General features: G+C 42.3%; 2 protein-coding genes across 8 annotated transcripts in view; both read left to right on the forward strand.

The window, feature by feature from the left end:
• Window positions 1–27,819, forward strand: part of HRH1 (histamine receptor H1) — a 201,914-nt gene that overhangs the window by 160,690 nt on the left and 13,405 nt on the right. For 2 of the 6 annotated variants that reach the window (XM_005669791.3, XM_021071105.1), the window contains exon 2: window positions 24,517–24,592. The exons of the other annotated variants lie outside the window; for them this stretch is intronic. In XM_005669791.3, the coding sequence (XP_005669848.1) occupies window positions 24,565–24,592 (28 nt within the window). In that variant the 5' untranslated portion in view covers window positions 24,517–24,564. The remainder of the gene's footprint in view (window positions 1–24,516; window positions 24,593–27,819) is intronic. 6 annotated transcript variants of the gene reach the window in all.
• The window catches only part of ATG7 (autophagy related 7), a 397,386-nt gene that overhangs the window by 68,195 nt on the left and 301,372 nt on the right, over window positions 1–27,819 (forward strand). The gene's annotated exons all lie outside the window — the stretch shown is intronic.

A 27,819-nucleotide genomic window follows, 5' to 3' on the forward strand; every position in this document is an offset into this window, starting at 1 on the left:
GGCATTTATTTGTTGACTTATGGCCATTTTGACCTGTGTGATATGGTACCTCATTGTACTTTTGATTTGCATTTCTCTAATAATTAGTGATGTAGAGCATTTTTTCACATGCCTGTTGGCCATCCATATATCTTCTTTGGAGAAATTTCTATTCAGGTCTTCTGCCCATTTTTCAATTGGGTTGTTGGGTTTTTTGTGGTTGAATTGTGTAAGTTGTTTATATATTTTAGACATTAAGCCCCTGTGGGTTGCATCATTTGAAACTATTTTCTCCCATTCTGTAGGTTGTCTTTTTGGTTTTTTTATGGTTTCCTTTGCTGTGCAAAAGCTTGTAAATTTGTTTAGGTCCCATTGGTTTATTTTTGTTTTTATTTCTGTTGCCTTGGGACACTGACCTAAGGAAACATTTGTACAGTTGATGTTAGACAATGTTTTGCCCATGTTCTCTTCTAGGAATTTTATGGTGTCTTGTCTTATGTTTAAGTCTTTAAGCAATCTTGAGTTTATTTTTGTGCATGGTATGAGAGTGTGTTCTAGTTTCATTGATTTATATGTGGCTGTACAGTTTCCCCAGCAGCACTTGCTGAAGAGACTGTCTTTTTTCCATTTTATATTCTTACCTCCTTCATTGAAGATTAATTGACCGTAAGTGTCTGGGTTTATTTCTGGGTTCTCTATTCTGTTCCATTGGTCTGTATGTTTTTGTGCCAGTACCACACTGTCTTGATTGCTATGGCTTTGTAATATTGCCTGAAGTCTGGGAGAGTTATGCCTCCTGTTTAGCTTATTTTCCTCAGGATTGCTTTGGTAATTCTGGGTCTCTTATAGTTCCACATAAATTTTTGGGTTCTTTGTTCTAGTTCTGTGAAAAATGTCATGGGTAATTTGATAGGAATTGCACTGAATCTGTAGATTGTTTTGGGTAGTATGGCCATTTTTACAGTATTAATTCTTCCAATCTAGAAGCATGGAATATCTTTCCATTTATTTGGATCCTCTTTAATTTCCTAATTAATGTTTTATACTTCTCAGCATATAAGTCTTTCTCCTCCTTGGTCAGGTTTATTCCTAGGTATTTAATTTTGGGGGGTGCTATTTCAAAAGGTACTGTATTTTTTTATTCCTTTTCTAATATTTCATTATTAATACACAGAAATGCAACCAGTTTCTGAATGTTAATCCTGTATCATGCTAGGTTGCTGAATTCATTGATCAGTTTGAGTAGTTTTTGTGTGGAGTCCTTAGGGTTTTCTATATATATAGTATCATGTTCTCTGCATAGAGTGACAATTTTACCTCTTCTCCTCCAATTTGGATACATTTTATTTCATGTGTCTGATTGCTGTGGCTAGGACTTCTAATACTATGTTGAATAAAAGTGGTGAGAGTGGGCATCCCTGTATTTTTTTCTCCTTTATTACTCAGTGAATTTTATTACACTTATAGTTGTACAATGATCATCACAACCAAATTTTATAGCATTTCCATCTCAAACCCTCAGTGCATCCCTCCACCACCCCCAACCTGTTTCATTTGGAAACCATAAGTTTGTCAAAGTCTGTGAGTCAGTATCTGTTATGCCAAGAAGTTCATTGAGTCCTTTTTTTAGATTCCACATGTAAGTGATAGCATTTGATGTTGGTGTCTCATTGCCTGACTGACTTGATTTAGCATGATAATTTCTAAGTCCATCCATGTTCCTACAAATGCCATTATTTCTTTTCTTTTAATGGCTGAGTAACATTCCATTGTGTATATGTACCACTTCTTCTTTATCCAGTCCTCTGTCAATGGACATCTAGGTTGTTTCCACATCTTGGCTATTTTATATAGTACTGCAATGAACACTGGAGTACATGTATATTTTCAAGTCATGGTTTTCTCTGGATAAATGCCCAGGAGTAGGATTGCTGGATCAAATGGTAGTTCTATTTTTAGTTTTCTGAGGAATCTCCATACTGTTTTCCACAGTGGTTGTACCAATTTACATTCCCACCAACAGTGTGATAGGGTTCCTTTTTTTCCACACCCTCTCCCTCACTTATTGTTTGTGGACTTTTTGACGATGGCCATTCTGGCCAGTGTGAGATAGTACCTCTTAGTGGTTTTGATTTGCATTTCTCTAATAATGAATGATGTTGAACCTCTTTTCATGTGTTTTTTGGCCGTCTGTATGTCTTCTTTGGAGCATTGTCTGTTTAGATCATCTGCCCATTTTTTGATGGGGTTGTTCGTTTTTTGTTTGTTGTGTGTTTGTTTTTTGGTATTGAGCTGTAGAAGGTGTTTATAAATTTTGGAGATTAATCCCTTGTCAGTCACTTCATTTACAAATATTTTCTCCCATTCTGTGGGTGGTCTTTTTGTTTTGTTTAGGGTTTCCTTTGCTGTGCAGAAACTTTTAAGTTTAATGAAGTCCCATTTGTTTATTTTTGTTTTTATTGTCAGTACTCTAGGAGGTGGATCTGAGAAGATGTTGGCTGTGGTTTATGTTGGAGAGTGTTTGGCCTTTGTCTTCCTCTAAGAGTTTTATAGTATCTGGCCTTATAGTTAGGTCTTTAATCCATTTCGAGGTTATTTTTGTGTATGGTGTTAGGGAGTTTTCGAATTTCATTCTTTTCCATGTGGCTGTCCAGTTTTCCCAGCACCACTTATTGAAGGGGCTGTCTTTTCTCCATTGTATATTCTTTCCTCCGTTGTCTTGGATGAGTTAACTGTAGGTGCATGGGCTTAATTCTGGGCTTTCTATCCTGTTTCACTGCTCTATATTTCTGTCTCTGTGCCAGTACCATATAGTTTTGATGACTATAGCTTTGTAGTATAGTCTGAAGTCAAGGAACCTGATTCCTCCTGCTCCATTTTTCTTTTTCAGGATGTCTTTGGCTATTCTGGGTCTTTTGTGCCTCCAAACAAACTTTAAAATAGTTTGTTCTAGTTCTGTGTACAGTGTCCTTGGTAATTGGATAGGGATTGCACTGAATCTGTAGATTGCCATTTTGATAATATTGACTCTTCCAATCCAAGAGCATGGTATGTCTTTCCATCTATTTATGTCATCTTTGATTTCTTTCATCCGTGTCTTATAGTTTTCAGAGTACAGGTCTTTAGTCTCTTTAGGTAGGTTTATTCCTAAGTATTTTATTCTTTTGGATGTGATGGTAAATGGGATTGCTTCCCTAATTTCTCTTTCTGATCTTTCATTGTTAGTATATAGAAATGCCCTTGATTTCTGTGTATTAATTTTGTAGCCTGCAGCTTTGCCAAATTCATTGATGAGCTCTAACAGTTTTCTGGTAGAGTCTTTAGGATTCTCTAGGTTTAGTATCGTGTCATCTACAGGCAGTGATAGTTTTACTTCTTCCTTTCCATTTTGGATTCGTTTTATTTCTTTTTCTTCTCTGACTGTTGTGGCTAGGACTTTCCAAAACTATGTAGAATTTTAGCGGCAAGAGCAGACATCCTTGTCTTGTTCCTGATCTCGGGGGGAATTCTTTTAGCTTTTCACCATTGAGAAGGATATTAGCTCTAGGTTTGTCATATATGGCCTTTATTATGTTGAGGTAGGTTCCCTCTATGCCCACTTTCTGAAGAGTTTTTATCAGAAATGGGTGTTGGATTTTGTCAGGGGCCTTTTGTGCATTTATTGAGAGGATCACATGGGTTTTTACTCTTCAGTTTGTTAATGTGGTGTATCACACTGTTTGATTTGTAGATATTGAAGAATCCTTGCATCCCTTGGATAAATCCCACTTGATCATGATATACAATCCTTTTAATGTATTGTTGGATTCAGTTTGCTAGTATTTTATTGAGGATATTTGCATCTATGTTCATCAGTGAAATTGGCCTGTAATTTTCTTTTTTTGTGCTATCTTTGTCTGGATTTGGTATCAGGGTATTGGTGGCCTCATAGGATGAGTTTGGGAGTGTTCCTTCCTCTGCAAATTTTTGGAGTAGTTTCAGAAGGATAGGTGTTAGCTCTTCTCTAAATGTTTAATAGAATTCTCCTGTGGTGCCATCTGGTCCTGGACTTCATCTTGTTGGAAGTTTTTTTAATCACAAGTTTCAATTTCTGAAGTTTTGATATGGGAGTCTATATATGTATATGAGATTGTTTTAAGTTGTTGGTCTCTTAATTGCATCTCCAGTGTCCTGCATTTGTACCCTCCTCTTCTCATGATTTCTGATTTTGGTAGCATAATTGTGCATGAATGATTTCTTATCTTTACTGTATATATGCCTTTATTGGTGAGCCTTGTCATTTGTGGTAAATTTTTTTTCTAGTTGTGGCCTATTCTTTTCTGCCTAGAGAAGTTCCTTTAGCATTTGTTGTAAAGCTGGTTTAGTGTTGCTGAATTCTCTTAGCTTTTGCTTATCTGTAAAGCTTTTGATTACTCCTTCAAATCTGAATGAAAGCTTTGCTGGTTAAAGAAATCTTGGTTGGAGGTTTTTTCCTTTCATCACATTAAGTATATTGTGCCTCTCCCTTCTGGCCTGTAGAGTTTCTGCTGAAAAATCTGCCAATAACCTTATTGGGGTTCCCTTGAATGTTATTTGTTTCTTTTCCCTAGCTGCTTTCAGTATTTTCTCTTTGTCTTTAATTTTGGTCAGTTTGATTATTATGTGTCTCAGGGTGTTCCTTCTTGGGTTTATTTTATATGGTACTCGTTGTGCTTCCTGGATTTGAATGAGTGGTTCCTTTCCCAAGTTAGGGACGTTTTTGGCTATTATCTCTTCGAATATTTTTTCTGTCCCTTTCTCTCTCTGTTCTCCTTCTGGCACCCCTATAATCCTATAATATGGATGTTCCTCCATTTAACATTGTCCCAGAGTTCTCTTAGATTGTTTTCATTTCTTTTCAATCTTTTTTCACTTTTCTGTTCTGCATCAGTGATTTCCACCAGTCTGTCCTCTGCCTCACTTATTTGTTCTTCTGCTTCCTGTATTCTGCTGTTTGTTGCTTCTAATGAATTTTTTATTTCAGTTATTGTATTTTGCAACTCTGCTTGCTTAAGTTTTAAATCTTGTATTTCTTTGCTCAATGTTTCCTATAAATTATCAGTCTTTGCCTCCATTTTATTTCCAATGTATTGAATCATCTTAGCATCATCAGTCTGAAGTCTTTTTCCTGGAGGCTGACACTCTCCACATCACTTAGCTGTTTTACTGGGGGGTTTTCCTTCTCCCTCATCTGAGTTATAGTTCTCTGCCTTTTCTTTCTTTCTTTCTTTCTTTCTTTTTTTTTTTTTTTTTTTTTGGTCTTTTTGCCATTTCTTGGGCCACTCTCTTGGCATATGGAGGTTCCCAGGCTAGGGGTCCAGTTGGAGCTGTAGCCACTGGCCTACACCAGAGCCACAGCAATGCAGGATCCAAGCCACATCTGTTACCTACACCATAGCTCACGGCAACGCTGAATTCTTAACCCACTGAGAAAGGCCAGGGATCAAACCTGCAACCTCATGGTTCCTAGTCGGAGTCATTTCCACTGCTCCACGACGGGAATTCCTGCTTTTTCATTTTTATAGGTTTTTGGTGTGGTGTCCTTTTTGCAGACAGTAGATTTGTAGCCTCTCTTACTTCTAATGTCTGCCCCCCTTGTGGCTGATGGGCATCCATGTATTGTTCTAGGTTTTAGTGGGAAGGCTTTCAGTTTCTCTCCATTGCGTAATATTTTGGCCCTGGGTTTGTATTAATGGCTTTTATTATGTTAAGTTATGTTCCCTCTACACCCACTTACGTAAGAGTTTTTATCATGAATAGATGTTGGGTTTTGTCAAATGCTTTTTCTGCATCTATTGATATGACCATGTGGTTTTTGACTTTTCTTTTATTAATGTGATGTATGACATTGATTGATTTGCATATGTTAAACCATCCTTGTGAACCTGGGATGAATCCCACTTGGCTGTAGTGTATGACCTTTTTTATATGTTGTTGGATTCAGTTGGCTAAAATTTTATTGAGAATTTTTATGGCTATATTCATCAGAGATATTGGCCTATAACTTTCTATTTTCGTAGTGTCTTTGTTTTGGCATTAGGGTGATGGTGGCTTCATAGAATATCTTTGGTAGTGTTCCTTCTTCTTCAGCCTTATGGAATAGTTTAAGTAAAATAGGTATAAGTTCTTCTTTGTATGTTTGGTAGAATTCACCTGTGAAGCCATCTGGTCCTGGACTTTTGTTTGGGAGTGTTTTTCTTTCTCAGCACTTAACAAGACAATATGTTCAGGCCAAGGACCCAGTGGCTAAGATTTCAGTGACTTCGTATAGGTTTAATTTTCTACCCGATTTATTAAAGGTTTTTTAACTTGAACTTCCCTTGTGGTACAGCAGGTTAAGGATCCAGGTTTGATCACTGGCCTGGAAATTTCCACATGCCACAGGTATGGCCAAAAAATAAAAATAAAACCTAACTTAAGAGAAATGGGGGAGGAAGCACAGGTCTAATCTCAAATGTCAACACCAGTAGATTTATTAAGGCTACCCAGAGAGAGTTTCTAAGATGACTGTGTGGACTCAGCAGAAAGGAATCTGGTGATTGATTAGTGATGTTTGCCATGAGTCTCAGAGGGAAGAATAGTACGTCAAATGCCATACATTTGCTGCTGTAGCTGTGGATAACTATAATACGCTGACCTGAGGCTTCATAACAAAAGAAAATAGTTTCTTGAGTCTGCCCGGTTGGTGAATTGATGTGGCTGATAACTCACAATGGAGAGCTGTGGACATTCAGGACAACAAAGGGGGCAGGGATTGATGGCCCAGGGTGAAAACTCAGAGAGTAGTTCCCCTCAAAGAGATGGTGTCACCAGACTTCCATGGTTGTCTCATCCACCCCTCAGTGGACACTTGCTAATGCATTTTCCCCAAGCATTCAGCTTTGTTCCATGGACACCTATGTGCACTCACATTTCACTCTCTTGTTGCCATATGTTGTTAATTGACATACAATAATCAAAATACCCAAGTTTAGCTAATTCTTAGTTATTATACAACTCAATGGTTGGGAACAAAAGGTGTCAAAACTAGAGGTGTTGGGTCACTGTGTTTTACAAGGACAGGGGAGGGAATTTGGTTAATCTGGTGAATTGGTTAAGTGAAGGTTAGTTAAGACAGCTTCTCCTGTTAACAAATAGTTGTCTTTAAAAAAAAAAAAAAAAAAGATTCACTCTTAATATTCTGTTTTGTAGGCTTTTTTTCCTGAACTTAAGCAATGAGTAGAGGCATCTTTTATGTCATCAAGTACTCGCTAACCACAGTATTATAGATGGCTATATGGGATTCAGATATAGAGATCTACCACTAAATTGGTCCTTTTTGTTGTACCGTTAGATAGTTTCCAGTTTGGAACTTTTATAGGGAACATTACCTTACAGTTCCCCCTATGCGCAATTGAGAGCTCTGAACAGCGAGGATGGTGAAAAGCAGAGATGGACATTCATAGGGAGCAGGGGATAGGATGTGCAGTGGTGCAGCCTCTCTGGAAACCTGTAGGTTAGTTCTTCAACAGTTAAACATAGGATTACCATATAACAGCAATTCCACTTCTGGGTATTTATCTGGAAGAATGGAAGGCAGTGTCTCAAAGAGATATTTGCACACCTGTGTTCATGGCAGCATCATTCCCATTAGTCAAAGGGTATAAACAATCCAGGTGGCCAACAGCAGATGAATGGATAAACGGAGTGTATTCTGTACACACGGGGAATATTATCCAGCCTTAAAAAGGAAGGACAGGAGTTCCCATCAAGACCTAGCAGAAACAAATCCGACTAGGAACCATGAGGTTGGGGGTTCAATCCCTGCCCTTGCTCAGTGTGTTAAGGATCCGGCATTGCCGTGAGCTGTGGTGTAGGTCGCAGACGTGGTTCCAATTTAGCATTGCTGTGGCTCTGGCGTAGGCCGGCAGCTACAGCTCCAATTAGACCCCTAGCCTGGGAACCTCCATATGCCGCGAGTGCGGCCCTAAAAAGACCAAAAAGGGGGGGGGCACATTGTGCAGTTCCCGTCATGGCACATAAGAAACGAATCCAACTAGGAACCATGAGGTTGTAAGTTCAATCCCTGGCCTCACTCAGTGGGATAAGGATCTGGTGTTGCTATGAGCTGTGGTGTAGGTTGCAGACGAGGCTTGGATCCCGCATTGCTGTGGCTGTTGTGTAGGCCAGCAGCTGTAGCTCTGATTGGACTCCTAGCCTAGGAACCTCCATTTGTTGTACGAGCAGCCCTAAAAAGCAAAAAAAAAAATGGAAGGACATTCTGACACATGCTACAGTATGGATAAACCTTGAGGACACTATGTGAAGCAAAATAAGGCAGTCACACAAGGATAAATACTATATGATTCCACTTAATTGAGGCCCCTAGAGCAGTCAAATTCAGTCAGAGAGTAGAAGGTTGGTTACCAGGGCCTGGGGGAAGGGTGTGGGAGTTGTTTCATGGGGACACAGATTTAGTTTTGCAAGGTGAAAAGAAGTCTGGATATTGGTTGTGCAACAGTACAAATATACTTACCTCTGTTGAACTTTACACTTCAAAATGATTAAGATGGTGAATTCTATATTAGTGTATTTTACCGCAATTTAAAAAAAATGTTTTTAAAAAGAATAGATATAGACACTAAGTATCTGCAGCTGCTAATGTTATCCAAAAATGAGAAAAGCAGATATTATTTACTCCCAAAGAAGCATCTGAGTCTAATCCAGTCTCTGGAACCAGCTGCCAGTTTGTAGGATGGACAGAGGACAGAGGAGACATTAAACTGGACCCTGGGCACACTTGGCAATGACAGACCGTAGGAGAGGCTGTGGTCAAGCTCCCAGGCTCTTCCAGTGAACACGTGACAGGAACAAAAAGAATGGCTGAAGAACCTACAGATTAAAAGAGGTTTAAAAACTAATCGTGGAACTCCCTGGTGGCCTAGCAATTAAGGATCTGGCATTGTCACTGCTGGGTTTAGGTCACTGCTGTGGCGTGGATACAGTCCCTGGCCCCGGGAAATGCCATGTGCTGTGGGTACAGCCAAAATAAATAAAGACAGATCAAATTTTTCAAATGGACCAGAATATATTGTCCAAGGATACGCATTTGGGTAATAAAACAATTTTTTTAAAAAGACACAGAAAGTGGAGTTCCCACTGTGGCCCAGTGAGTTAACAATCCAATGGCAGGAGTTCCTCTTGTGGCTCAGTCTGTTAAGAACCCAAGTAGAATCCATGAGGACTCAGATTCAATCCCTGGTCTCGATCAGTGGGTTAAGGATCCAGTGTTGCCGTGAGCTGCGGTGTAGGTCAGAGACAGTAGCTGTCGTTCCAATTCGACCCCTGGCCTGGGAACTTCCATGGTGTGGCCTTAAAAAGTCCCCCTCCCCCAAAAAAAGTATCCAACTTCAGTGGCTTAGGTTTGATCCCAAGTGGGTTAAAGCATCTGGTATTGCCACAGCTGCAGTTTAGGTCACAGCTATGGCTTGGATTCAAAACCTAGCCCCAGGAACTTCCATATGCCAAGCATACAGAGAGAAAAAAAAAAAAAAAAAAAGGCACAGGAAGTGGTTCCTTAAAAGGCAGTTTAGTGGTTGTGTGGATATATGAGTGGAATAGGAAGTACTTGTGCGAGGGCTTCTGGGCTTGGGGGCAAAGAGCTCTTTCTTTTCTCAGTGGTGTCTGCCTTATGATGTTCCACTAATTCACACCCTAGATTTGTGTGGTTTTCTGTGTTGGGTTTGTTTTTCTTGGGGGGGGGGTTAAGGCCACACCTGTGGCATATGGAGGTTCCCAGGCTAGGGGTTGAATCAGAGCTACAGCTTGCAGCCTACTCCAGAGCCACAGCAACATGGGATCTGAGTCATGTCTTTGACTTATACCACAGCTCGCAGCAACACCAGATCCTTAACCCACTGATGAAGCCAGAGATCGAACCCACATACTTACAGATGCTAGTCAGGTTCATTACTGCTGAGCCACAATGGGAATTCCTGTGTTTATGTTTTATTTCACAACAACAACCAAAAAAAAAAACTTTTTTAAAGGAAGGAGGAGCTGTTAGATACAGAGAGAGAGATCACAGAATCTGGATATGGCTGAGCTTTGCCTCCTGTCAGCTCCATGACCTTTGGGGAGTTACCCTCACTAAGCCTCAATTTCCTCATCTGGAAAAGAAGTTATGATAGTGCTTAGCTCCTAGCACTGCGCTGATCTTTTAGTAAAACAGTGCATACCTTCTACTAGCAGTGTGCTGGTGCCAGTAAATGCTGTGAACGCAAGTTGTTGTTGCTCCTGCAGTAAGAAGCCCTGACTGCCCCCTCCTCCACCCCTGCATGCTGGTCGTCCTGGTCTGGGTGCTTCTCTGCACTTGGATGCCTCATACTTTCCCTAATAATCCTGAGCCTTTGTGAGATTGCTGACTGAGGCTGTGGGCCACTTGCTGGGACCTGTGGAGCTCAGGGCTGAGCCTGCCCAAGCTTGTATTTCCTCCAACAAAGCCTCCGTCACCCCAGGAAGCGGAGGCAAGAAAGGCGTAGACTTGTCAGTGCAGGTGAAAATGCACCCAGACACACGACAGAGACCGTAAATTGCTTTCTGCCATCCTCTGCTGGGGAAATCATGCTGTTTCTATCCATGTAGGACTGGGCTGTCCTGTTGGCTTTCTGCTGCCTTTATCAGGCTGGGTGAAGTTAAAGAACAGCCAAGTGAAGGATGATGACAGCCACCTTGGGGGAGGGCTACCTGCCTATCAGAGCCACTTTTGACGGCAGATTTCAGGATCCTGCTTCCCCAGCCGCGTGAAAGGGGCGGCCAGCTCCTGATCCCTCAACTGAACTGACAGGGGAATTGAAGTAACAAGGAGTGCCTAGAGTTGCCATTCCATGAAGTTTCTGAACATGGGAATGAGTATGCAAGAAAATTTAATGTGGTACCTAACAGTTTGGTGGAGGTGCTGGCATCTATTAGACAGTTGCACTTGCCCTACCCTGGATTCCCAGGAAGATTCCCTCGAAAGATCCCCTTTCAATCAGCAAATACTTTATGTTTAGGAATCCCTCCCACCCCTGCCTGCCCCACCCCCACCACCCGCCATCACTCAATCCAGAAGGATATAAGGAGCTGCCTGGTTTCTCTCTTTCTCTCTCTCTCTCTCTCTTTCTTTCTTTCTTCTCTCTCTCTCTCTCTCTCTCTCTCTCTCTCTCTCTCTCTCTCTCTCTTTCTCTCTTTCTCTCTTTCTCTCTTTCTTATTGTGGTAAAATATACGTGACATGAAATGGACTGTTTTCAACATTTTTAAAGTGTCCACTTTAGTGGTATTAGGTATATTCACATCGTCATACAACCATCACCCACCATCTCTAGAATTTTTCGTCTTATAAAACTGAAACTCTTTCCTCAGCAAACACTGACTCCCCACCTTTCTATCCCCAGCTGCTGGCAACCTGCACACTACTTTCTGTCTCTGAAATTGACTGTTCTAGGTAGGAATGGAATCCTACAGTATTTGACTGTTTGCGATTCGTTTATTTCACCTGGCACAACGTCCTCAAGGTTCACCAGTGTTGTAGCAAGTGTCAGAATTCCATTCCTTTGAGGCCAAATAACATTTCATTGTACGGATAAACATGTTTGGTTTATCCATTCATTCATTGATGGATATTTGTGCCAGTTCTATCCTTTGACAATTGTGAGTAATACTGCTATGAACATCAGTATGTATGTTTCTCCTTAAAATTGTTCATTAAAAAAAAAAAAAGAAGAATGGAGTTCCCATTGTGGCTTACCAGCTTAAGAAACCAACATAGTGTCCCTGAGGATGTGGGTTCCATCCCTGGCCTCACTCAGTGGGTTAAGGATCTGGCATTGCCATGAGCTGTGATGTAGGTTGCTGATGTGGCTTGGATCTGGCATTGCTGTGGCTGTGGTTTGGCCTGCAATTGCAGCTCCGATTTGACCCCTAGCCTAGGAATTTCCATATGCCAAGGGTGTAACCATAAAAAGAAAAACAAAAAAAAAAAGACTTCCTTAGTGGCCTAGCAGTTAAGAATTTGGTGTTGTCACCTCTGGTGCTTAGTTTTGATCCCTAGCCTGGGAACTTTTGTATGCCATGGGCACAGTCCCCCAAAAATTGCTTTTTTTTTTTTTTACTTTTTAGAGCCACACCCTCAGCATATGGGAGTTTCTAGGCTAGGGGTTGAATCAGAGCTGCAGCTGCCATCCTACACCACAGCCATAGCAACGCAAGATCCAAGCCTCATCTGCACAGTTCACAGTGACCTTGGATTCTTAACCCATGAGTGAGGCCAGGAATCAAACCCAAATCCTCATGGATCCTAGTCGGGTTTGTTACTACTGAGCCATGACAGGAACTCCCCCAAATTGTTCATTAATCCTTTCTTGCAGGTATTGTGTGGTGTCATGATTGTATGGGATACTAATAGGTACTAGGTCAGCTAATACTTGTCTTTAACACCTACGCCCTGGGCCTAGGAGCTGGAGAAATGGCAAAGCAGCAGGAGGCTGAGGCCGGGTGGGGCAGGAACAGCCAGGTCTGGGCCGGGGTTAGGGACTAGGGCGTGCTTGTACATCCACAGCTGCAACCTCCCTGGGTTGGGAAGCTTCTCTTGGCAGCTGTTGATGAAAACAGGGATCATTTTCCATTTCACAGTCTCCGTGATTGTTTTCACAAGAACCTAAGTGGTTCCCATGTGATTATAAATCCCAGGTGTTGTGTGGAATTTTAACTAAAACACCAAGAGCTAAGGCTATTTGCCTATATCACTCATCTGTTTGTTCCGCTTCCTCTGAGTGCACTGTACTATTTAAATTGCTTACCACCAGTGGAGGTCTTAGTTTTAGCAAACAAGAAGAGGGAAAAATTGGTGGAAAAAAGTGGGGTCAAAACAGATGCCCTTTAGGAAGAAAGACAGCAGGCTGACAGTGGTCCAAGCTGCCAACTGCTATGTGGCAGGCCCACTTATGTATGTGTCAAGACAGACCAAGTGGTCCCCTGGATTCAGGGAAGTTTCAGGTGCTGGGAAGCATCTTTCCACCATCCTGAGACAACCTTCCTTCCCTCTCCCACTCAAGGTACCTCTCTTTCCACCCTTCAAGCAATGATAGTTGTTTAAATGTGTCAGAAAGGCTTTCCCCTTTTCGGAGCCACTCTCTTAAAATGCAGATGTTCCTTAAAGAACAGCCTGAATTTTCAAGCTGTAAAGACTTTCCGGGTTCATCTAGCATGGTCATTATCAAGCTGTGGCCTGAGGGGCTTCTGAGGAGTCTGGGGGTAAAGAAAGAGGGGATTCTGGATCCCCCACTTTTTTACTCCAGCCAGAACGATCTGCTTTTGTCTGTTTGATAGAAAGTTTTACAAGAACCAGTAGTTGCACTCCCAAGAAAAGGGGGAAAATTTGGAAAAACTCTGATCTAATCCAAAAGCTTTGTTTGACAAAGGAGGTCCAGAGAAGTTGAGAGAAGTGTTCAGAGTCACACAGCAGGAGTTCCTGTCATGGCACAGTGCAAACAAATTGGACTAGGAACCATGAGATTGCGGGTTTGATCCTTGGCCTCGCTCGGTGGGTTAAGGATCCAACATTGCCATGAGCTGTGGTCTAGGTGGCAGATTCAGCTCAGATCCCGTATTGCTATGGCTGTGGCATAGGCTGGCAGCTGTAGCTCCGATTAGACCCCTAGCCTGCAAACCTCCATGTGCCATGAGTATGGCCCTAAAAAAAAAAAAAGTCACACAGCAAATTCATTCCACAGATATTTACTGAGCATCTGCTGTGGGCCAAATGCCCAATAAATCCATTGCCACGAAGAGTGGGCTCTTCTCTCCAGGATGCTTCCTCTGCAGCCTTGGAGGCACATGAGGAGCTGTTGATGAAGAAGGGGACAGCCTCTGCCCCCACCCCCATGGTATATGCCAGCCAGATGATCCTCTCACCCCACATGGCTGATGCCATCACTCTTGGACATGCAAAAGGGGACAGAGGTGTCTTCTCTTTAGTATATTGTTCCCCGCCCCCAAATTGTTTCATCCTTCCTGAAGTCCTGGGATATGTGCACCCACTGTGCACCAAGCAGTCCTAGCATTGGAGGCTTCACTCTGATTAAGACAGGGCTGTGCTTCCAAGCAACTTCTAGCCTGATGGTGGGGGAGAAAAACTCGATGTACATGATCACATTAGAGAGTCAGCACTAACCATCAGAAAGAGGCACTGATGTCTTTGCCAGCCTTGGTGTTTGGGTGGGAGAAAGAGTAGACCTGTCTATTGAGTAGGGAAGAGAGGAGACCTGTTTGGCCAGGGCAGGTAGCATTGGCACTGGGTCTGTCTCTTACCTTCCCTACTTTTAGGATTTGGATGTTAGAGTCAGGTAGCCCAGCCAGGCCACATAACTGTGAAGTTGGATGAGGGACAGGGACAGGGTCTCAGCTGCGAAATGTGGGTGATAATAATAATTTCTCAGGGGAATACCATGAGGATTAAATGAGGTGATGCATGTCCAACTCTTAGCCTTAATCAGTGTGGCTCTTGTTTCTAGACTTTAGAGATGAGGTGATGGTGGGAGAGAAACACTGCAGACAAAGGCACTGCCCAGGCACAGAGTAGAGATGGGAGAGTGGGCAGCACTGAAGAGGATGCTCCATTCTGCTGATGCTGAGAGCAAAGGAAAAGAAATGCCTGGGAAATGTGGATCCAGGCAACTGGGGGCCCCTCTGACCCCAAACTAAGGACCTGAGCCCTGAATTCACTAGTTCTAATAGTTTTCTTGGATATTTCTTCAGATTGTCTCTGTGTGAGATAATGTCATCTGTGACTAGAGACAGTTTTACTTCTTCCTTTCAAGTCTAGATGCCTCAAGAGTTCCCATCGTGGCACAGCAGAAACAAATCTGACTAGGAACCATGAGGTTGAGGGTTCGATCCCTGACCTCACTCAGTGGGTTAAGGATCCTGCGTTGCTGTGGCTGTGGCGTAGTGGCAGCAATAGCTCAGATTAGACCTCTAGCCTGGGAACCTCCATGTGCCATGGATGCAGCCCTAAAAGGACAAAAGACCAAAAAAAAAAAAAAAAAAAAAAAAAAGTCTAGATACCTCTATTTTATTTCTTATGCCTGATTGCTGCACTGCTTTTAACTTCCTTTATTTTTGACTAGGTGAGAACCAGGGCTGGCTGGAGTGAAAGACAGGGACAGGCCACCTTTTGGAGGGCTGGCCAGATAAGGGAGGGTATGTGGGCATTGCTAGGTGAGTGCTAGGGTGATGGCTCAAGTTCCAGTATGACATGCTCCCAGGCTTTCCCAACTGGTGAGCAGAGAGTGGAACACTAGTCAATGCTTTCCTGCACCACTCATAACTGGAGCATATTTCTGGAGCATTCAGAAACTGTTTATGGAGCACCACCCTGGTTCTTGGGGCTGAGGACCAGAGATGAATCAGACTTAAATTTGGCACCTATGGTCTAATGAAAAATCTGATTGGTGGTTAAGGAATCACAGCCCAGCTTGATACAGGTTATAATAGATATCTGAACAAAGTTCAGAAAAACCTTGGAGGAAGAAGCAAATGAACCTGATAGAATGATAAGGGCCTTAAAGGATATGACACCAGAGCTGGTTGTAAAAAGTTAGTTTGAAATCTTGTCAGGCTGAGAGGAAGGGAACAGCCATCCATGGCAGAAAGAGCAGCATTTTCAAAGCTGTGGGGATATAAAAAGGGCCAGGCCTATTTAGGGAAAGTGAATTATCAGAAAATGAGGCTACCCAGTAAGTTGTGTCCAGACAAAAAAGGCTCTTGTTTGATAGGGTCAGAAGTTTTAATATATAACAGTCACTGCCTGATCCTCTGCCTCAGTTTCCAGAGTAGAATCTGTTTTCAAATGTTTGTCTCATGGGCTTTTCTTGTACTGATTGCAGTAATGAATAAAGAGAAGGTATTGGGAATGCTAAGTGGATTTATGGTGCCTATCAGAGAGATTGGAGAGTGGGTAAGAGTAGAGCAGAGCCAGTGAGTGCAAGCTCAGGTTTTTTGGGGGGCAAGCAACAGACATGGGAAGTGGTATTATGGCCTGACAGATTGGAGAAGAGGTTCTTTAAGTTTGATTTTTTAAAATTTTATTTTGTTTTGTTTTTTGGGAGTTTTTAAATTTCGTTTTGCCTCTTTGAGAGTCTTCAATAGTGGTTTAAGTTATTTTCCACTGTTTTTCTTTTCTGGATGTTGGACTTGAGTTTCTTCTGAATGTAATACCGCAGTTAGACTGGACATAAGGCAGCCCAATTTTATTTAGGTTACACTTGCATGATACATGAGCTTATCCCTTGTATCCTATTATATCCTGGCAGCAGTGGCAAGCCATTAAAGAGTTTCAGATAGAAGGGTGTTCCCTGGTGGCCTAGAGGTTAAGGACTCAGCATTGTCTTTGCTGTGGCTTGAGTTACTGCTGTGGCTCAGGTTTGATCCCTGGCCCAGGAACTTGTATATGCAACAAAACGACAACAACAAAGGAGGAAGAAGTCATTGGATTTGTGGTTTTAGAAAAATTATCCGGCTTCTCTGTGTAAGATGGGCTGACCCGGCCAAGTCCAGGATCAGGATGGCCAGTTAGGAAGCTGTTAGGACAGTTGAGAGGAGATACGTGTTATCAAAGTCTGCACCAGAGCAGGTAGCACTAATTATTAGCTCTGCTCCTCAGTAATCTTTAGTGCAAAATCTTTAAGCAATGAAGGGATGGCAGCCGGGAAGGAAATTCCCTTTACCTTGGGGTAATTGAGATCTTAATCATATTCTAAGGCCCTAGATTTTCTTTGTGTAAATACACACCCAGAAGGAAGTTTATTTAAGCAGCACAGGACTTTGGTCTGCCTCCTGAGACTTGCCTTTCTCCTCCGCAGAGTTTGGAGAAGTGTAGACAGAAACACTTTTTTTTTTTTTGGTCTTTTGATTCACACACACCCTTCCAGGAAACTTTCTCTCTGGGAATGAATAGTTTGTCCGTACATTGCCAAAGGAAGCAGCCAGGAGTAAGGTTTGCTGTCAGTCACAAGGGAGGTGATTGCAGTTGAGACTGGCCAGTTAACCAGCAGGACAAAGTGTCTGGGTGGATGGGGACTCAGCCAGCCCCAGCAGAAGGGGAGTGTCTTAGTCATGTTTCTGTTTTCAGCAGCTTGCCCTTGCATAGCACCTGGTACTGTATTATTGCTTAATTAATAGTTCCTGAATATATTCATGAATTAGCATAACAAGAAACCCTGAAAATGAGCATATTGGGTCAGGAATGTGATGTGTTAAAGGCAGGATTCCTCCATTTACTCATTCATCATTTACTGAGCTCCTCCTAGCACTCCACTTTGGGTTGGGACAATGGTTTGAAATCTTGGCTGCATCTGGAGAGCTTTCAAAAATCCTGAGACCCAGACCACACACCAGACCAATTAAATCAGAATTGTGTCAAAGGGGGGGACCTAGGCATTAGCATTTTTTTTGAAGGTCCCCATGTGATTCCAGCGTGCAGGCAAGGTTGAAAACCACGGGCCAGGTGCTGAGTTATAGGAAAATATCCTATTGCCCCTACCCTTGTAAGGATCAGTCTAATGAAGGAGACCTGAATTCACTCATTCATTCGTTTATGTAGAAGAAAGAGAGTTATTCATATGCAGAATACAGAGAGTTAAATGCCTTGACGGAGATATGGAAAGAACACTGTGGGAACCCAGAGGAAGGCTGCTTGGAGGTGGCTAAAGGATATGGGAAGGATATGGCTTCAAAGAGGAAGAAACTTTTCAGATGGGTTTTGTACAACACATGGAAGCTCACCAGTACCTTCCTTCCTCCCTTCCTCTCTACCCCCTCCCTCCATCCTTCCCTCCCTTCATGCTCACTTTCCTCTCTTCCTTTCTCTTTTATTCCCTTCTCTTTTTTTTTATCAAACTTTTCATCCCTCCCCCTTTTTCATCCTTCTCACCTACTTTGCTCCAGGAAGGCTCTCCAGTAGGCCCGGAAGGAGACAAGAGTAAACAAAGATGGGTCTCTGACTCTCAAGGCACTTGAGGGTATAGCATATAGCCCAAAGGCTGAAAGAATCTGGATTTGGGGGACAGTGAAATCATTTTTACTGGAGTTTAGTGGGTCAAATGTGAAGGAAATGTCATACCAGCAGCAGGAAGAGTTTGTACTTTTCCTGAGAGGCATTTAGGAGCAAAGCAATTGCATGATGAAATTCAAAACTGTAGTTATTGCATTTTAGGTGGTGCCTGAAGTGGCTCTAAATGGTATCCAGATGTGGCATTAATTAATACTGAGTCACACTGGTTTTCAGTCCTTCTGATTACCTCCAGGAGAGTCTCAGTTTGGTGCTGGTAGGTCTTTAACACCTGTCTTACACTTGCTCTTCCTTCTTCTTTCCTTTCTTTCTTGTTTCTTCCTTTCTTTCTTTCTCTTTCTTTCTTTCTTTCTCTTTCTTCCTTCCTTCCTTCCTTCCTTTCTTTCTTTCTTTCTTTCTTTCTTTCTCTCTTTCTTTCTTTCTTCCTTCCTTCCTTTCTTCCTTTCTTCTTCCTCTTTTTTGGCCAAAGTATGCAGCAGATTGATGTGGGATCTTAGTTCCCAGACAGGGATCAAGCCAGCTGCATCAGTGAAAGTGCCAAGTCCTAACCACTAGACCACCAGGAACTCCCCTACTGATCTTTTTTTTTGTCTTTGTAGGGTTGCATCCATGGCATATGGAGGTTCCCAGGCTAGGGGTCTAATTAGAGCTGTAGCCACCGGTATACACCACAGCCACAACAATGCCAGATCCGTGACCTACACTGCAGCTAACAGATACTGGATCCTTTAACCCACTGAGTGAGGCCAGAGGTTGAACCTGCATCCTCATGGATACTAATTGGGTTCTTAACCTGCTGAGCCACAATGAGAACTCTCCTTATCTTTCTTTTTAATGAAGCAGAGCCTTCTTTGAAATGTCTGGCCAGAATTTAGATTGTTTTGTTGTCACTCTTTATTCTTATAGAAATTTTCCGTAGATGACAAAAAAGCAGATGACTAGTTTTTCATATGTAGTAGTGAAATGAACTTATACTTTAAAAAAATATATGTATGTACACACACACACACACACATACACACATACACTTTAAAAGTATATAAAGTAAATGTGGTATAAGAGACACGTAGATCCAGTGAAGATTGTGATGGGAGTAGGTAAATAGCTGTAGGAGAGAGCCAGTTTGTCAGTTTTTCTTTTTATGGTTCCTGCTTTTGGTGTCAAGACTAAGAACTCTTTGCCTTGGCCTGGACCCTGAAGATTTTCTGTAATGTGCCTGCCTTCCCTTCCCTTCCCTTCGTTCTATTTTATGGCCATACCCATGGCATATGGAAGTTCCCAGGCCAGGGATTAAATCTGAGCCACCGCTGCAACCTACACTGCAGCTATGGAACCTGGATCCTTTAACACACTACACTGGGCTGGGGATGGAACACACTCCTCCACAGCAGGCTTCTACAGTCAGATTCTCAAAACACTACGCCATGGTGGAAACTCCTGTAATGTGTTTTTGTAAAATTTTTTAATGGTTTCATGTTTTATCTTTATGTTTATGAACCAAAGTAAATTTTTTAATGATGTATGAGACTACAGTTTTTGCCTATGGATGTCCAGTTGTTCCAGCACCATTTGTTGAAAACACTCTTTCCTTAGTTAGATTAATTTTACACCTTTGGCAAAATCTCCTGGGCATATTTGTACAAGTCTGTTTTCTGGTTCTCTGTTCTATTCCATTGCTCTGTGTCTACCCCTCCACTAATACCGCAATCTTGATTATTGTAGTCATATAATAAGTCTTAAAATTGTGTGAACTGATTTTTCTATTCTGTTTTTCTTTTTAATAAATTATTTTAGCTATTTCTAGTTCATTTGCCCTTCCATATAGATTTTAGAATAATCTTGTCCATATCTGTCCATATCTGTAAGTTATCTTGCTGAGATCTGGCCAGAAATTGTGTTAAATCTGTATATCAATCTGGAGAGAATTGATTTATGTACTATCTTTAATCTTTTTTTTTTCTTTTTTGCTTTTTTAGTGCCACACCCGAGGCATATGGAGGTTCCCAGGCTAGGGGTCTAATTGGAGCTATAGCTGCCAGCTGCACCATAGCCACAGCAACACAGATCCGAGCCATATCTGCAACCCACACCACAACTCATGGCAACTCCAGATCCTTAATCCACAGAGCAAGGGCAGGGATTGAACTGGATTTGTTTTTGCTGAGCCATGACAGGAACTCCTATTTTGATAATTCCCAACATCATTCTTTTGGGGGAGGGGTCTTTTTGCGTTTTTTAGGGCCATATCCACAGCATATGGAGGTTCCCAGGCTAGGGGTCTAATTGGAGCTGTTGCTGCCCGCCTACGCCAGAGCCATAGCAATCTGAGCCACATCTGCAACCTATACCACAGCTCACGGCAACACCGGATCCTTAACCTACTGAGCAAGGCCAGGGATTCAACCCGCTACCTCATGGTTCCTAGTTGGATTCGTTTCCTATGTGCCACGACAGGAATGCCCCTATTTTGAATCTTCTAACCCATGAGCACTGTGTATCTCTCCATTTATCTAAATCTTTTATTTCTTTCATCAGCATCATATAGTTTTCAGCATACAAGTCCTGTACAATTTCTTCATCTGAAAATGTGTTGACTTCCCTTTATTCTTTAAGGATATTTTCACTGAGATTCTGGGTTGACAGGTCTTTTCTTTCAGCATCTGAAAAACACCCAGTCACTTCTTTCTCATTTCCATATTTTCAGATGAGAAATCTACTGTCATTCATATTATGGTAAGATTTTTTTTTTTCCTCTGACTGCTTTCAAGATTTTTTTCTTTGTCTTTAGTTTTTAGAAGTTTAATTGTTATGTGTCCTGGTGTGGTTTTTTGTTTTGTTTGTTTGTTTGTTTAGGGCTGTACCTGAAGCGTATGGAGATTCCCAGGCTAGGGGTCAAATCAGAGCTGTAGCCACTGGCCTATGCCACAGCCACAGCAATGCCAGATATGAGCCACAGCTCATGGCAACACCGGATCCTTAACCCACTGAGCAAGGCCAGGGATTGAACCTTTGTCCTCATGGATACTAGTCAGATTTGTTTCCACAGAGCCACAATGGGAACTCCAGGGGTTTTTCATTTTTTGTTTGTGTGTGTGTGTGTGTGTGTGTGTGTGTGTGTGTTAGGGCAAGGGAGTTATCCTGTTTGAGGTTGACTTAGCTTCTTGATTTTGTAGATCTATCTCTTGCCAAATTAGGAAGTTTTCAGCCATTATGTCTTCAAGTATCTTTTCATCTCCACCCTCTTTTTCATCACCTTCCAAAACTCTGATTACAGGAATCTTTGCTCTCTTGTTGTAGTCCCACAGGTTCCTGAGACTGTTCTTCTTTTTTTTTTTTTTTTTCTTTTCCCAGTCTCTTTTCCTTCGGATGCTCAGATTGGGTTATTTCTTCTGTTCTGCCTTCTAATTCACTGATTGTTTCCTCTGCTTCTGCCTCATGTTGAAGTCTTCCCATTGAGGTTTTTTTCAGTTCTTAGATTTTTGAGGTCTAAAATTTCCATTTGGCTCTTCTTTTTATCTCCTGTTGTTTTGCTGAGACTTGTTACTTTTTCATTTGTTTCAAACATGTTCCTATTTGCATGTGGAAGCCTTTCATGATGATTTCTTTAAAATATTTATCAGATAATTCCCAACATCTTTGCCCTCTTGACAGTGGTGTCTTTGGATTGCTCTCTAAAGACTCCATTTGAAAGTTCCCCGGGTTTTGACATGACCAGTGATTTTTGATTGAAGGGTGGACATTTTAGGTATTAGGTTATGACTCTCTGGATCACATTTAATTTCTCTTTTTATCTGGCTTCATGAGTCACTGCTCTGATGGAGGAAGTAGGGGCATTGGGGGCAGGCAGACTGGCTCGTTACTTCCAGGCAAGAGTAAAATTCCAGGTTCCTTGCTTGGCTTCTGAGACACTTGAAGGAAGGGGGAGGGGTCTTCCTTACTGATGAGCAGGAGCAGTTCTGGCTCCCCACCAAGGCCCCAGGGATAACTCCCTGGCTGGGAGGGGTGGATGTGCCTCCACTGACACTGTGGGAGTGGGGGCAGGGCTTGTCTCCACCTGATGGAGATGAAAGTCCCTGCTAGGCACCACCCCAGCAGCGGGGCTTGGGTCACCTTGTCATAGCCTGGCAAGGCTAGATGCCTTGGCTCCCTTCTCAGCCTTTGCTGGCTAGGATGGGAACAGGGTTCCAGTTTTTTCTGCACTGTTTGGCTACAATAGAGCAGTTATTGTCTAGAAGTTTTCTATTTTGCTGGGCTGTGCCTTTCCTGTGTTTTGGCTAGACACAACAGTCTTTTATTGTGGGTTTTTTGTTTGTTTGGTTGGTTGGTTTTTGTCTGTGCCCTCTGGTGTTTTGAATTGTCAGCTTCATCATTACAGAGTCTCCTATATGACCAAATGAAAATCTGAGGAACTTACCATTGTGTTATTCTTTTGAGTCCTGGGATGCCAAAGAATTCCAAAGAATAGCTGGTCTTGCTTTGCCTCTCCACTTCTCAGAGCCATCTTTGGTTTGTTTTAAACATGATGTCCAGGGTTTTTAAGTGTACTTAGCAGAAGAATAGGGAAAAGTACCTGTACCCCATCTTCCTTGAAGCAGATGTCTTAGTATGTTTTAGAAGCTCTCCAGGCAGCCAAGGTTGTGAGCCACCAATATAGGCTGTAAGCTCCATTTGGACAGGGATTGTTTATCCTTTTCCTGTTATAACATCTGTACCTGATACCTCAATAAAGACTTTATGGTTGGGTGGATGGATTGATGGAAGGAAGGGAGAATGGGTGGGTAGATAGACGATGAATGAATGAATGAATGAATGAATGAATATCAGAATGGAACCAGCAGCCAGACTGATTCACACACCTGTGTCCCACTGCACACATATCCCTGACCAATCTGGGTCCAGAATTATTGCTGAAATAGCAGCTGCCTCTGTACACCAATGCCAAATAGAAAGATGAAGAAATAGTTGAAGGGGAGTTCCCATTGTGGCGAGTGGTTAACGAATCCGACTAGGAACCATGAGGTTGCGTGTTCGATCCCTGCCCTTGCTCAGTGGGTTAACGATCCGGCATTGCCGTGAGCTGTGGTGTAGTTTGCAGACGCGGCTCGGATCCCGCGTTGCTGTGGCTCTGGTGTAGACTGGCGGCTACAGCTCCCATTCGACCCCTAGCCTGGGAACCTCCATATGCCGCGGGAGCTGCCCAAGAAATAGCAAAAAGCCAAAAAAAAAAAAAAAAAAAAAGAAAGAAAGAAAGAAAAAAAAAGAAATAGTTGAAGGAAATAGAAAAAGTAGCTCTAATTCCCAGGCAGAGAGGGGAGCTCAGCAGGCCAGTGCCTCAAAGACTGTGCGCGCCCCGCCCCCCCCCCACCTTGGAGGGGGTAGTGAGGAGTCTTATAGTGTTTGAGGAGCAGGGGGTGATCAGCTCATGGATGTTTTCCTGATTGGTGGGTGCTGAGGTGGTTGGGAATCAGCATCATCAACTTTCTCATTCCAGCCGGTCTGGGGTCTGCGTGCTTATGGGAAGCACACAGTTGACTTCTCCACCTGGTGGAGGCTTCAGCACCTCCAAAACAGCTCCGAGGACATGGCGCAGCATATTACCTATAGTCCTTAAAGAACTTACTAAAGGTCCTGGACTTTGTTGAATGGCTAAACTACTATTATTCTGTCTTGCTTGACTGTTTTCCTTTTTCTATTTTCTCACTTCTCTGATTAAATTGATTCTTTGACTAAACTTGTTCTACAGACAAAAAGGCAGGAGGAGGACATGAGTTAGGGGTCCTCACAGGGTCCTGCTCTGTTAGAGAACCAAGGGGAGGCTTAACCAGCAGGTGGCGCTAAAGAGCCCCACATGTGGGGCTGGGGTGGCCACTGCAGTCAGGCTCCCAGTCACTTGACTGAAGGAGACAGAGACATTAAAGAAAGTCCTGTTCACCTAAGAGCTCTGTCTTATAAACACTGTGTATGCCTCTCCTTTCTCTCCTGCCAGTTCTTTTATTTACTTCAATATCGTAATTTCTTTTTTTCTTAAGAAGAGGACAGCCTGGATAACTTTGGTCTTTGAGAGTGCCTTTCTCTCAGCTTAATCTCCAGGGATTTGGAACAGCAAGAAAGCATTATTCATCATGTCCTGAAATGATATGTGTATGTGTGCTGGGACTGGTGCTGCGTTTGCCACATCCTTGACTAAAGTTAGCACGGATGTTCATATTTCCAATTACATGAAATCTTTATTTAAAGTGTTTATTCACTTCCCTCTCTCACCATAATGAAAAAGAGGATGAGGTGGGGCGGGGGTGGCATGCAGCTCATTCAAACGTCTTAGAAGGTGGGTGTCACTTGGGCCTTTAAATGACGTCACTTGCCAACCCTTGGAGCTTAGTGCAAGGCAACCACTAAACTCCAGAAGTCTCTTTCCACATCTTTAAATCAGGGCAAGAACGATTCCTTCACTGTGAGGTCATCAGCACTGTAAGGATTAATGAGGAAAACCTCCCAGTCCAGTGCAGGTAGGTAGAAACATTACTTTTCTTTTTTCTTCATGGCTTTTCTTGCTTGAGGGTAAGAGGTAATGGAGCTGGGCTTTTTATGCTTCTTTTCTTTGCCATTAAGGATGATTATTCTTTAGCTTCCCTTTCCTGTGTTGCCTGTTTTTAGAAACCTCAGCCTGTCCCACCTGGGGTGGGGAAGGAAAGGGGCAGGCAAACGAACAAGTCCAGCCTCCCAAACTCTTAAAGTCAAATTATAAGATGAAAGAAAACCAGAGAGGTACGGGGCGGGGGGAAGGTTTCCATACTTCCAGTTCTGCTGATTAACTAAGAAATTATGTGTTAACATATTGCTGTGCTAACCTTTAAAAGAAACTATGTGATGCATTTTATCCAAAACCTAGTACCAGCCAGTAGTTTGCTTTCATTTAAATGGCACTAAAGGAGTTCCTGTCATGGCGCAGTGGAAACGAATCCAACTGGGAACTATGAGGTTGCGGGTTTGATCCCTGGCCTTGCTCGGTGGGTTAAGGATCCGGCGCTGCCATGAGCTATGGTGTAGGTCACAGACGTGGCTTGGATCCTGCATTGCTGTGGCTCTGGCATAGGCCCGCGGCTACAGCTCCGATTCGACCCCTAGACTGTGAACCTCCATGTGCTCGGGAAGCGGCCCTAGAAAAGAAAAAAAAAAAAGACAAAATAATAATAATAATAATAATAATAATAATAATAATAAATGACACTAGAGTCTTGTAATTGCTCACATATTTCTCCTTGCTCTGGCTCCTAGGAAACTCAGAGCAAAACTGTGGCCTAACTATAGTAGCTCTTTAGGACCCACTCTTAGTTTCATCCATATTTGCCTAACATGTCTTTATTTCCCTTATTAAAAAAACTCCTGTGGTATTTTCAGGAGCAAAACTAGTGTACTAAAATAGATTTTTAAAACAGACAGAACTGGAAACACTCAGGCAGCCTCTCTCTTTCTTGGACCTTTGAATTTTTTTTGTTTCTTTTTTTTTTTTTTTTTTTTTTTTTTTTTTGGCTGTCCTTGAGGAGTATGGAAATTCCCTGGTCAGGAATCGAATCCGAGCTACAGCTGTAATCTATGCTGCAGCTGCAGCAATGCCAGACCCTTTTAATGCCAGGGATCCAACCTGCATCTCCAAAGCTACACAGGCTGCTGCAGTCTGATTCTTAACCCACTGTGCCACAGCGAGAACGCCATTCAATTTCTTTTTAAACAACTTTATTAAGATATAATTTACATGCCATGAAATTCACTCTAAGTGAATCATACAATTCGATTATTGTTAGTAAATGTACAGAGTTATATAATCATCACCAGAATCCAATTTTAGAACATTGCCAACATTTGCAAAGACTCCTTCCCATCCCAACCCCCAATCCCAAGCAACCACTAATCTCTTTTCTATCTAAATAGATTTGTCTATCTTGGACATTTCATATAAATGTAATCATATAATATGTGGCCTTTTGTGTCTGGCCTCTTGCACTTTGCATAATGTTTTTGCAGTTCGTCCATGTCATAGCATGGATCAGTACTTTATTGCTGACAAATAATACATAGATATACCATATTTTTATTATCTACTCAGCTGATAAACATTTGCGTTTCTTTCACTTTTTGGCTATTTTGAATAGTGCTGGAAAGATTCATACACACATATATGGACACAGAGCTTCAGTTCTCTTGGGCACATATCTGGATATGGAATTTCAGTGAAATCTGGTAACTATTTTAACTATTCAGGAACTGCCAGACTTTTCCACAGTGTCTGTACCATTTTTACATTCCCCAAAACAATATATGAGAGTTCTAACTTCTCCACATCCTCATCAACATTTATTATTGTCTGTCTTTTAAAAGTATATGGAGTTCCTGCTGTGGCACAATGGCATTGGCAGTGTCTCTGCAGCACCAGGATGCAGGTTCAATCCATGGCCTGGCACAGAGGGTTAAAGGATCTGGTGTTGCTGCAGCTGTGGTCACAACTGCAGCTCAGTTTCCAACTGTGGCTTGGTCCAGAAACTCCCATATGCCATGGAGTGGTGAAAAAATGATTGATTGATTAAGAGAGAAGTATAGTCCTCTCCTATAATCCTAGTGGATGTAGAGTGGTACCTCATTGTGTTTTGATTTGCATTTCCCTGATGACTAAGACGGCAAGCATCTTTTCATGAGCTTGTGAGCCTTTCCTGCATCTTCTTGGGTGAAATGTCTATTCAAATCCTTTTCCCATTTTTAAATTGAGTTTTTTCTCTTCTCTCCGTTGAGTTGGGAGAGTACTTTATTTATATTGGTTACATCAGATATACAATGTGTCAGCTGTATGATATACAGCTGTTTTCTCCATTTCTGTAGCTTTGCACTTTCTTAGAGGTGCCTTTTGAAACACAGAAGTTTTTTGTTGTGATAAAGTCTAATTTAGCAGTGTCTTCCTTTATTGGTTGTGCCTTTGGTGTTGAATCTATGAAATCTTTGCCTTACTCAAGGTGACAAAGATTTTTTTTGCTTCTAAGATTTTCCAGAGGTACGGCTCTTACACTGAGAACTTGTCAGTGTGGAGTTAACCTTTGTGTGTGGTGTGAGGGAAATGTCTAAATTCATCTTTATGCACAGAAATATCGGTAATTCCAGCACGGGCATTTTTGCATTTGTCCGCTGCCTCCTGTCCCTGCTTGTCCTTTTGCCTGGAGGTGAGCAACACTGCCCCTCAGTGGCAGCCTCAGCCATCACTTCCCGTCACTTCAGTTCACGAGACCATCTTATCTGCACACCCCAATTCTTGTTTTCCAGAAGAAAGAATGGGACTGAATGGCTCATTTGGGGTCAGAAGACGACCTCTGGTTCAGCCACGTGTGTCCAGGGGTTGAGTTAAAAGGTGTAACTTTGGCTGCCTGGGCCCGTCCCTAGGTGGGTGATGGTTCTCAGAGAAGAGGCTTGTTGTAAGCTGGGCAAATACCCACAGAGATTCGTTAGCTTGTGGTCATCATCTTGGAGCTTATGAGCTAGATTCACATTTCTAGCTCCAGGCTCACAGGTCAGATCCCCCACATTTGTTTTCGTTTGACCTGTGTGTAAGTGTCCAAGAAAACACATGGAACAACTGAATAGTTGAGAGCACTTAAAAATTAAAAGATTTTAGATGACAATCCAGCTTTTAGGCTTCATTTTAAAAATTGACAGACCCGGGCCTGCCACGGTTAGAGTATCTAGGTGGCTT

This window comes from Sus scrofa, chromosome 13 (assembly GCF_000003025.6).
Source record: "Sus scrofa isolate TJ Tabasco breed Duroc chromosome 13, Sscrofa11.1, whole genome shotgun sequence".
Classification (NCBI taxonomy): Eukaryota; Metazoa; Chordata; class Mammalia; order Artiodactyla; family Suidae; genus Sus; species Sus scrofa.